The sequence below is a fragment of the Sclerotinia sclerotiorum genome, genomic scaffold, assembly GCF_000146945.2.
Source record: "Sclerotinia sclerotiorum 1980 UF-70 scaffold_31 genomic scaffold, whole genome shotgun sequence".
NCBI lineage: Eukaryota > Fungi > Ascomycota > Leotiomycetes > Helotiales > Sclerotiniaceae > Sclerotinia > Sclerotinia sclerotiorum.
In genome coordinates, this window is record NW_001820805.1 from 201352 (window position 1) to 213364 (window position 12013).

Consider the following 12013-nt stretch of genomic DNA (forward strand, 5'->3'; position numbering starts at 1 on the left):
GATGGATTGGCTGTAAAATATGGTCCTATACCTTGCCGTATAACAAATATTTAAGAAGATAGAGAGTGCGAGGTAGGGACTGGGAAGAGGACCTGGGTAAGATTGATAGATGCACGGATATAGATAGAGCTTTGGGAAGAAAGGACAAAGTCGGCGTAGTTAGTCAGCAGCTGTATTAGTAAGTAGTAGGTACTTTTGTCTTTTATTCAAATTTAGGGTCTAGGTTAAAAGGTGCAGAGTAATACTCTGTCTGTAGTCTCAGGCAATGAAAGCAATGGTGGATGAATGGATGGATGGGATTGGATCACTGGGTGAATGAATGGGATGGGATGGTGAAGTATGAAGCGATGGAGTAAAAAGGTGGGAATGGGAATTTCTTTGGCGAAACAAAACGACATGGAGTGGCGCTAAATGGTGCCTGCATAGAATCAACCACCCTTTTCCGCTGGGTGTGGAAAAAGACGGGCGGCGACTTCAAGAATGACTAGTAGGTAAGTAGGTGAGCCTTATCCTGTAGACCCGACTTGGAGTTTTTTCAATGTTTTCTACAACCTTATATTATCCATATGATAGATACCTATCTAACCCAGCCTTTACAAGCTTGGAAAAAACAAACATGTTTATTTTTGTAGGAGATTGAGCTTCATCAATATTCTACGGTACTCGAGTAGATCCAAACCAGATATCCGCCTAGGCTAGGTGGGGTACTCTCGGACTTTGATATCATTCAACAATAGGCAGAAATGTTAGGGGGTATATATGTCGAAATTGGATATCTAAACAGACCTGATGTCATTTAAAAAGCAGGGCAGGCAGGGCAGAGGAGACCAAAGACCAGATGAGAACAGGCCAGAGCAGACCAGAGCATGACATGATATCCTGTGAGCGGACGTAGAAAACTAAAACATTCCCCGAATGACTGAGTGATTTCAATGAATGATTGAGTGAATGAGTGAACGAGTTAATTTAAAGAATGATTATCTAGTAATAAGTGAATGAACGACTATATGTTAAAAGGAATCAAAACTTGTCTTATTCCTTTCTTTACAGTCGTTGCAAATAATCATTTCAAGTCCACAACAGTTGCTCGAGTCATCAGCTGCTGCATGGTAAAGTCTTGGTGTCATATTAACAATCCATCAATCCATCAACCATCAATTTAGTCAATTACAAAATCAATTCACCAATCAGTTCATTGATTCATCGATCCATCAGTTCACAATTCATCAACCAATCAATCAATCAATCCTTCCATCAATCGAACATTTATGTGGGATCTCGAACATCCTCTACAAATCCTCAAAGTCTCCACTTTTAGGCGGGGTGTTGCTTTTCAAAATATCCTTGCTAGCTCCGAACAAGGGAGACCCGGAGCGCCCAATAACCCGATGGACTGATGGATCACGTGCAATTCTTTCGTCCACTGCCCGCCACTAAGGTTACATCTTCTTCCACCTACCTGGGTACGAGTATCCACTCAAGACTTTCCAACCAAGTCAATTCGAAACATATCAGGCACAGGCAATATTCATAATTCCTCAAAGTTAACTCAACCATACGTTTTGCTTATAAAAAGAAATCTTTCGTTTTGAAGAATTGCTCTGTTAGGTTATTTGACTCGGACCTTCCATCAGTCTTCCTCCCTCTTCCTGTGCTTTGCCTACCAAATGCCTTGAATTACTCTCTATACTACCTATTACACAGAACACATTCAATTCCTGAGCCCAGTCCAACTCGGAAATGAAGAAATCTAATGCGACGCCGCCCGGCATATATCACAAAACTACCTTGGATGCAACAAGACTGGCTTCCACAACTATCTCTCGCGCTGCTGTGAAGAGAACATTTGACGAGTTGAATGACTCCCCCTCATTCCCTAATCGCGCCCATCGCCAAACTAAACTTTCCAAGCAAACTGACTTTCTCCGCCCAACTCTCAAAGATGATAGTCCGGGGACTTTAAAGGCAAGTGAAATTGACAATATCACGGTTCCAGATTATTCCGAGTATTCACAGAGAAGGCATCTTGCTTTGACGCCAACCCCAACAATAAACCCCTTGCTTGATTTAGCACATCCTGCATATCAACTACCGCGTCAATTAACCGACAACTTTGCTGCCTTGGGGATCAAATCCATATACCCATGGCAATCAGAATGTCTTTTGCGTAGTGGTGCACTTGCTGGAGGACGTAATCTTGTCTACACTGCTCCGACAGGGGGTGGGAAGTCACTTGTTGCAGATGTCCTCATGCTCAAGAAGATCATACAAACCCCGGAGAAGAAAGCTTTGTTAGTATTGTCTTACGTCGCACTTGTTCAAGAAAAACTCCGGTGGCTCCGAAAGGTTGTCCAGGGAATCTCCAAAGAGACAGCTTCTCGGGAATCAAAGTGGCCATCAATGTGGCGGAATCGAGGCAATAAAAACACCGTTAGAGTTACTGGGTTTTATGGTGGCAGCAAATTGAATTCAACGTGGGCTGACATGGATATTGCAGTATGCACTATAGAAAAGGTGCGTCAGCATAGATACAGCATGGGTTTGTAGTCATTGACTAAGAATAATAGGCTAACTCGCTTGTCAATGCGGCGATTGATGATTGCTCCATAGAGAATCTTGGGGTCGTGGTCATGGATGAAATTCATTTCACAAACGATGAAAGCCGCGGATATATACTGGAACTAATGGCTACAAAGCTCCTTAGCTTGGAGCAAGGTGTGCAAATAGTTGGTATGAGCGCAACTCTCGATGTAAGTCTAGCTTTTCTTTGGTGAACGTCTCATGGGGATTTGTCTATCTGACTAAGGAAAGAGTGCAGACTTGCTGGCTAAATGGCTCAATAATGCGAAATTCTATATTTCCAATTACAGACCTGTTCCCGTAGAGGAACACCTTGTCTTTGAAAATGCTGTATATCCAGCCTCAAGTGCGAACAGGTTCTACGAGGCAGCATCACAACTAAATTCGCAAGTCCGAGGCAATTCCACGAAACCACTTCCGGAGCCTCACAGGCGAATACAGATTTCGCAGCATAGAGAGCTGAACAATCCATTACTAAACGCCGTCGTTGCTTTAGCCAATGAAACTGCCAGGAGTGGCTATAGTGTGCTAGTGTTCCGCAGCAGTAAGTAGTCCCTAGGCTCGTTGTTTTGCTTAGATAATCCACATGAGTATAGGCGCCATGTTCGACCCCGCCTCTCCGATTGAACATGCAGACTCACGGTTTTTTAGTTTTGGTTCTTTGTTCTAGACTGTGAAACAGTAATACTAAGTTCGTTGAATGGTAGGTCGACTGGATTGTGAAAGAGATGCACTTCTAATGAGCCAGGTGCTACCTTTTGTCGATGCTGTCGATCCAATTATCATGAATAGACGACGCGATCTTTTGAGTGATCTAAGAAATACGAGTAGTGGTCTGGATCAAGTGCTGGAGAGAACAGTTCTCATGGGTGTGGCGTTTCATCGTATGTGCCTTTTATCTCTGAGTCCCAGGTTTTCTGACGCCCATAAATGCTGGTCTCACTACAGAAGAGCGCGACTTGGTTGCAGCTGCCTACGACGAAGGATTATTGAAAGTAATGGTAGCGACTTGCAGTCTGGCAGCCGGTATCAATCTTCCCGCCAGTGAGTCATCCAGTTACGAAAGCCCCGGTACCAAAATGCCCTAACAACGATTCCAAAATACTAAATGTTATTGATCTGTACGATCGCAGAGGCTGACAATCCATTAGGACGGGTAATATTACATGGTGCTAGGATGGGATCTGATTTGGTCGGACCTTCAATGCTGTAAATATCCTACCCGGCACAGGTAATTGCAAATGCTGATTATTGCAGCCGTCAAATGAGAGGTAGAGCTGGGCGTAAAGGGAAAGATGAAATTGGCGAAACATATCTTTGTTGCGAAAAATCCGACCTCGAGTCCGTTACCGGGCTCATGGAAGCCGAGATTCCGTCAGTAGAGAGTTGTTTAGTGCCAGGAAAGCGCGGTATGAAAAGGTATAAGAGTCCAAATAGGCATTGTTAATCGGCCGGTCCTGATACGTGCAAAGGGCATTACTCGAAGTGATAGCTACAAAACTAGCAATCAGCAGTGACTCAATCGACGATTACGTCAAGAAAACCCTCCTCTATCAAACGATTGATCAGGAAGAGCTAGGATCGATGGTTTAAATGACTCTGAAAGATTTGCTGGAAAATAAACTCATCGAACAAAGGCAATCATTTTTATACGAAGCTACACGCCTCGAACAGGCTGTTGTGGCTTCTTCTCTCGCCCCGGAAGATGGCTTATTCGTTTACAAGGAATTACGGAAATCTCTCAAGACATTTGTACTAGACGGCGAAATGCATGCGCTTTACACTTTCACGCCTGTTCAAGTGGTGCAGGGCAACATTAATTGGCAAATATTCCGTAAGGAGGTTGATATGCTTGATGAAAGCAACCTTAGAGTTCTTGGTTTCGTCGGTCTTAAGCCACTATTGATCAACAAAATGTAAGTCTATTTGTTACTCCACATCGAGTCATTAGTTGACGGTTAACTCCCTCCTAGGGCACATGGAGGGTCGATGAAGGAGTCAACGCCTGAAGAAATCGAAACCGTTCGGGTGTACAAGAGGTTCTACACAGCTTTGCAGCTTCGAGACTTGTGCAACGAGATGCCGGTTCATGTAGTTGCTCGCAAATATGACTTACCACGAGGAACCATACAAAACTTGGCCCAGACATGTCATGGCTTCGCTGCAGGAATGATTAAGTTCTGTGAGAAAATGGATTGGGGAGCACTAGCTGCGGTGCTTGATCACTTCTCTGATCGACTCAAAGCTGGTATGTCCTTCAACTCATTACTAAAACAAAGGGATTTTATGGATTCGTACTTTCTGGTTGGTGCATATTGGCAACTACATCTAACAAGTCATAGGGGCCAAATCTGATCTGCTCGCCTTGGCTGACATAACATTCATCAAAAGTCGGACGGCAAGGATCTTCTGGGACAATGGTTATAAAACAGTTGGTGCGATCGCGGGAGCAGATTCCAAGGAATGAATACCCATACTACTCCTTGCCCAACCCAGGAAGTTACGTCTAGCATCCGACGACGAGGAAAAGTACCACGCTAAGCTTCTTGCAAAAGCCGTAAAAATTGTCGAGTCGGCAAACCGCATATGGGAACGGCAGATGCAGCAGGAGATTTACGAAGAAGAATAAGCAGTCGAACGATGAATGTTTGTCAATTGCGACATGAAGCTTGCCATACGGCTCGAGGATACCCATACTTCACATAGGTACGTACATAGATTCGTAGATACATACATGAATTGAACATATCAAAATTGTCTTGAGGCGACCTGGGTCCTGGTTCCGCAAGGGGTGCCAATAGTTCCGACTGCAATCCCAATTTGAAGTGGAAAATGCTATAATCATTATAAGAATCATCATGTCAAATAGACTGGATATCCGAGATCATCCCAAATTTTTGATATGATTCAATATTCAGAATGAATGATTCCAAAATTCTAAAACCCTTCGTTATTGAACTGCAATCCGGGGACACTTGATATGGGTCAATTCTTTCGTGTGCCATCTCAGCACTACAAGTTCACTCAAGGGTGTCTCTGGTAAAGGAGGTTACACGCATTTAGTTTAGTCCCGCAGAACGGATGGCGAAACATGTTTCTTTTTGTATGTATTACATGCTGAGGTTTATATTTTTATCTGATTGGTAAGTTCGTCCACTCCTTGACGTCCTGGAAGTCCATGATTTTATTTGGTCCTCCAAATCTACCTTGTAGATCCTTCCAATTCCTGTTAACTGCCGTTTCCGGTCTCCATCGAAAGGCGCTCTTCAATCTTGGGTCCAATTTCCCTTCCATGGAATCCACCACAAATCCTCCAACCGAAGTGATATGCATGAAGCCATGTCGGCTAGCACCCACCGCCAGAGTTAGCGAGGCAAATCCGGGGGGTTTATCGATCAGGAATGCTCTATCAGGGGTATCAGCGCACCAACAGATGCGAGCGAAGGATAAGGGGCGGTCTGCAAGATGGGGCATCGTTTCTAACAGGAATTGCTGGATTCTCTTTGCCGAATCGACGGGGATCTGTTGTTTCGCAAAGGGAATGCTCCTAGTTTTGCCGTTCGATCCAGGAACCTAAAAGTATATTTTGGTCAATGCTTACTCGTATCTCCTCACTGTTCTTCACCGGGTTGAGTAGGATCACTAGCGGTTGTATATATTCATAAAATGCCTCCAGAATTCCAGTAATCATAATCATTCCGACCTCAAATCCCATACATTCGGATTGAATGTTCTTATTTTCTGACGTGTTTTGAATAATTCAATCGGATTCCCAAGTCAACAAAATATCAACTTACCCAATTACAATAGCCAGGATGCTCATCGCATATTTTGAGCTCGTGGTTATCCTCGTCCGGCTCCATAAAAAATCCTTTTTCTATATTGAAAAGAACAGAGAGGCTCCTGTACAATGTTATTTCATCCTCTGACATCTTGATGTGCCCTAAAGTCCAAGCCGTAGGCCGAAGCTGGTCTTTAAAATCAAAGAGCGCATCGGCGCCAGCACCAGCTGCAAGTATTGTCCTGTCGCCCCGATGTTCCTTTCCATCCGCAGTCTTAACGCCTAAGACGTCTCCATCCTCAAAAATGAGACTAGTGACAAAACCCTTGGGTGATCCAGTAATGAACTTCACCCCAAGCCTTTCCGCCTCTTTAGCTGCACTCTCTATGGCTTTACGAGCATGTACCCAGCCGGCACCAGAAGATTTGAACACTCCCTTCCAACCAGGAAAATCACCTGTCAATACCCCGGGCGGCATTGTCTTCCTGAACTCTTCCGCAGTATTTAATGTCACGAAACCGATCTGTGAATTAGGTGTCTCTCGCTTCTCCACCTGCTCCAACGCAGCTGGGGTATCCGCCGCCACAATATACCCAGTTGGATGGTAGTAAGGTTTGAAAATAGGATCATACAACCAACCCTCGGTCGCTTTGTTAAGCAAAATCATAGAGATATCATCTTCATCCTCGAGGAAAGAGCCTATATTTGTTAGTGAGCTTCTCATGAATACCAGAAATCCCATTGTTCGTGCCTTCTTCCACAATCTTGTTGATGTCGTTACCAGCAGATATTGGGGATGGTATAGGGTATGTATCGAATATTGTGACATCTATATAACCTCGACGGGCTAAGTGAAGAGCTGTAGATACAGCCCAAGTTCCACCTCCTGCAATGAGAATACGAGATGATGTGGTAAGTTCGGTTGGCATATTTAATGTTAGAAATAGTCCGAATAATTTTTGGTTTGAAATTCCGACATGCTATGATTTATCAACGTATCTACTCTTGACAGTCCCAACACGAGTAGCAGGCAATCCATAAGTGGCCTGCTTGGTGGGTACAGATTTCGCGACAACCTGCATGTAGTTCTATCGGAAGTCGGGAGTGGGAAAGAGGCCAAGCGAAGTGGTGCAGTGTATACATAATGTATCATCTTCGCCAGGCCAATCCTTATACCTCACAACACGCATGGTATGTATTCCGGCCCGCCTTGAACAATTGTTTAATGTATATATCAAATAACCATCATTTTGTTTTTGATTTAATCCATGGTTTTCCACATCTAAGTCATGCTGTTACTTTGGATCACCATTCCTACACAAAGAAAAGTCGACTACAATCTAATTACTCGATAACGTATGTTATTTGACTGATTAAAGTGTCTAATTCGAGTTGACTGTTTAATAGAGGTAACCTTACAATCACGACCTGCAAATTTAGAGATAAAGTACTTGTTTTCTAAATAAACCAGGATTTAACATTACTTCATGATTTTACCCTCTACCAGAACGTCCCCTTCATGAGTGTAGCTACTCCTTGAGCGACTAGTTTGTGAATAATTTGTCCAGGATGATAGTTGTTCCACCAGAGACAACTGACTCCATCGGAGTTGATGCAAGTGGCATTAGCCGAACCATATGCTGTAGGATTGTTGATTGCGGCTAAGAAGGGAATCTGAGTATCGTATACCCAGGTCTTGGATCCAGCATTTGCCACTTTAAATTCTGTCACCCGTGACACTAGAGCTGCATTGTATTGCGATATAGCAGTAGCGAGAGAAGCCTGCACCGCCGTCCCCTGAGCTATGAAGAGCGGACTATCTTGGGTGGCTTTGTGTATCGTTAGTGTCTGATATTTTCACCGTTGATATTCATCACCGTGGAGACTCACGTGGAACGGTCAAAAACAGAAAATTCCGGCCCCCGGCATCGTAGAGTCGCTGAACTTCCGCAAAATAAGAATCCATGATTTGACCGAGTACCGTGGTATAATTCGAGAGATAGTATGCGTTCCCAACATCATTAACACCCATGAAGATGCCGAAAAGCGTGTTGCTAGCCGACCAAGGCCCCGAGGGAATATACTGGACGAATTGATCCACTTGGTCGATCAAGGAGAGTACTGTGGGTGCGTAAGGAGCGACAAGCGATGCGTTGGTTGTCGCGCCTCCGAAAGCAAAGTTGTATGATAACATGAGTGTGACATTGTATGTTTCAACGAGATAGCCGATCTACGTATTTTTCCATTAGCGAATGATCGGATTCAAACTTCTTGGTCTACATGCCCAATTAAGACCACCAGTTGTTGTAAAGCCTTGAAGATTGGGATTTCCGAGGGGGTTCCCAGCAGCCGGTTGGGTTAAAGTTGGGTCAAAGCCTGTCTGTGAGTATGAGTCGCCGCTGCTCCGAAATTAGTGAAGGCTCAAATCAGGAGCATGAATGATTATGCTTACAAAGTTATAAAATATTCTATGCCTGCAGTAGACGTGGGACCTAAGTGTGTCTTAGCAAGTTTCAATCGTAGTATGATTGGAATTGCATCGATCAGGATCTTACTTTTAGCTATGGAGGTTGACGTCGAAGACACTTTTGATGTTAATGTAGATACTTTTGAGGTTGCCGGGAGAATTGATGTCGTTTTTGAACTCGAAGTACTACTATCCGCTCCGGGAAGACATTGGCCTACGCAACATGGTGAGTATGTTGCTGTGTAGTGTGCTCCGGGGATTGATTACTATAGTACTGGTTTTGGTAGACACAAGTGCTGCCTGTAGCACAACTTGTTGCACCGGTCCAGCTTACACCTCCGCATTGGCCATATGCAGCTTGTTGTGCAGCGGTTGTCGCTACGAAGAGAAGTATAGGAAAAATCATTTCAAGAACTACGTCAGATCCCGGCAGCAACCAAATAAGAATAGAGAGCAGATAAAAGTGCGGACATCTTAAAAGGCAGCACTTATGTTTATAGACATTGATCCATAATAAATCTAGAAAGAATACGTGTCTAGATTCAAACAAAATATTTTCCCACCAGTATCATATTCTGAATTCCATAGCTACCGGTTGAATTGATCGAATGTCTCAATGAGAAGAGGGGATCATTAGGTTTCCGGCTATAAGGAGCGTCCGCGCCGTCGGTCAATCGGAAATCTCGGCCCGGCTATAATCATAATCATTAGACTAAGAGAAAGAAAGATTTATTAATTATTTAAGATAATTATGAAGTATGAAAATGTGTAAAGCTAGCATTGATTAATACAGATTTTTTAGATATAGGGATGATCACATTATTATAATTTTTTATTATTTTTGAATATATTAATTATCTGATTATATAAAAGATATATACTCTCTAAGCCCTTGACTTTTCAAAAGGATATATTTTATATTTTATATTTTATATTTTATATTTTATATTTTATATTTTATATTTTATATTTTATATTTTATATTTTATATTTTATATTTTATATTTTATATTTTATATTTTATATTTTATATTTTATATTTTATATTTTATATTTTATATTTTATATTTTTATAATAAAATTAAAGAATATATAAATAATGATTGTTTTTTAATTTATTAAAATAAATGAATTTCAAGTCAAATTTAGATATTTTTTTAATAATATATTATCCAAAATATGATTTTCAATTGAGTTAAAATTTTAATTATTATAAAAAAACTTTAAATTTTTTATAATAATAAAATATTAATAAAGTTTTCATTTATTATATATAATAAAATATATGTTTGTTTGAATAATATAAACTATTTTGAATTTTTCAAGAACAAAATATGCTTTATTTAACACTTTTATTTTATTTATTTTAAAAAAAGATTAAAATTATGATTAAATTTTGATTTAATATTTTATATAAAACCTATTTTCTTATTAAAAGATTATATTATAAAAATATTTTTTAATAAATAATATCAATATTGATATTGATTTGAAGAAATTATATTATATATTAAAATTATTCTTAATAAAATATTAATCAATAAATATAAGATATATTTTATAATCTAGTATCTTATTCATTATTAATTAATAATATACATTTAAAATGGTATTATTATTAATATTAATTTAAATATTATTTTATTATAAATAAAGTATTATTATTAAATACGAAAGTTTTTTTTTGGTAAATATAGATTATGTGACGCCTCACACCTTCGGGTCACGTGGCATGCCCCGTTTGTATTTAATCACAGGAAAACTCGCTGCTCTTGTTTTCCTTCTTCTTTTCTCCTTAGCTTAGTATTTTCTAATACAAGATACTCTACCCAGTATTCTTGAGTGTGACAGATTATAATTTTGAATTGGAAAAGAAATTTATTTTCAAAAATGAAGAAATTCTATATATCGATGAATATATAATAATTTTAGATTTTATTATTAATTTTTAATCAAAGTATGTAGATATTTATAACTAATATTAATTGAGTTTGAATATAATATTTTAAAAAATATTATATATATAAAAGTATTTTTATTAAGATTGATTTAAATATTTTAAAAATTTTATTATATGAATAATATATTAGTATTAGAAAAAATAATTATATCTTTTTTAATATTTTTTTTTATATTTCTTTTTATATTTTTTTATATTTTTTTATATTTATTTTTATATATTTTTTATATTTATATTTAATAAAAACTGGAATAAATATTTATTTAATTATTATATTTAATATGATAAATATATTTAAAATATTTAAAGAAATTTTAAAGGTTTTGATAATTAAAATTATATTAAATAAATTTTTTTTTTTTTAATAATCTTTATTCTATTTTTAAAATTGAAATATTTAAAAAAGAAACTTAAAGAAAAAGATAACGTGGTTTATCAGCGAGTCGTCACTTTTTCAATATCTTTTATCATTCAATTTCAAGACGCGATATTTCAACGAATTATTATGGAAATACAATCAAAAGAGACCAGAATAATCTTAGCTATTGAAGCTATTCAAAAATCAAAAAATCTTACAATTGGAAAGGTTGCGAAAATCTACAAAGTCCCTCGAACTACATTACGAGATAGAATAAGCGATTGAATTCATAAAATAGAAACTCGAGCAAATAATCTTAATTTGATTGAAAAAGAAGAGGTGCTTATTCAGTATATTATCGATATGGATAAAGGAGGATTTAGATTTAAATTAAATAATATAGAAGATATAGCGAATTATATTCTCGAATCAAGAGATGCGAAGAGAGTTGGAAAGCTCTGAGCTCATCGATTCGTAAAGTATTGTATAAAATTAAAGATATGTTTTAATTGTATTTATAACTTTTAAAAAGCTCTCTATAAAGATCCTAAATTTATTAAAGAGTAATTTGGATTGATATCGAATATATAGACGAAATATAATATTCAAGATTGTGACTTCTATAATTTCGACGAAACCAGCTTTATGATAAATATAATATACTTTGGAATAGTTGTAATTAATTCTGAAAAAAATAATAGAAGTAAGGTAATATAATTAGGCAATCGAGAATGGGCTATAGCAATTATATGTAGTAATAAAGAAGGTGAAACTATACCTCCATTTCTGATAGTTCAAGGACAAGTTCATGTTTCCAATTAATATACCAAAATCGTTTTTCCTGTGGATTGAGTTATTAAATCTATT

At 38.5% G+C, this 12013-nt stretch overlaps 4 protein-coding genes across 4 annotated transcripts; 2 read left to right on the forward strand and 2 right to left on the reverse strand.

The window, feature by feature from the left end:
* Positions 1-1740: 1740 nt before the first annotated feature.
* On the forward strand, positions 1741-5047 carry SS1G_14287 (hypothetical protein; the record flags this gene model as incomplete). The annotated part of the gene is made up of 8 exons (XM_001584782.1): positions 1741-2291; positions 2705-2750; positions 3329-3464; positions 3732-3789; positions 3838-3999; positions 4218-4496; positions 4554-4828; positions 4923-5047. The coding sequence occupies 8 exons, from the start codon at positions 1741-1743 to the stop codon at positions 5045-5047; spliced, it is 1632 nt and encodes a 543-aa protein (XP_001584832.1).
* A 665-nt stretch (positions 5048-5712) lies between these two features.
* SS1G_14288 (hypothetical protein) lies at positions 5713-7290 on the reverse strand (the record flags this gene model as incomplete). The annotated part of the gene is made up of 4 exons (XM_001584783.1): positions 5713-5926; positions 6008-6153; positions 6378-7060; positions 7143-7290. 4 exons carry the CDS (start codon positions 7288-7290, stop codon positions 5713-5715), a joined length of 1191 nt encoding a protein of 396 aa, XP_001584833.1.
* Positions 7291-7861: 571 nt separating this feature from the next.
* SS1G_14289 (hypothetical protein) lies at positions 7862-9234 on the reverse strand (the record flags this gene model as incomplete). The annotated part of the gene is made up of 4 exons (XM_001584784.1): positions 7862-8190; positions 8252-8591; positions 8814-8853; positions 9047-9234. The coding sequence occupies 4 exons, from the start codon at positions 9232-9234 to the stop codon at positions 7862-7864; spliced, it is 897 nt and encodes a 298-aa protein (XP_001584834.1).
* A 2275-nt stretch (positions 9235-11509) lies between these two features.
* On the forward strand, positions 11510-11608 carry SS1G_14290 (hypothetical protein; the record flags this gene model as incomplete). The annotated part of the gene is made up of 1 exon (XM_001584785.1): positions 11510-11608. One exon carries the CDS (start codon positions 11510-11512, stop codon positions 11606-11608), a length of 99 nt encoding a protein of 32 aa, XP_001584835.1.
* Positions 11609-12013: the final 405 nt, after the last annotated feature.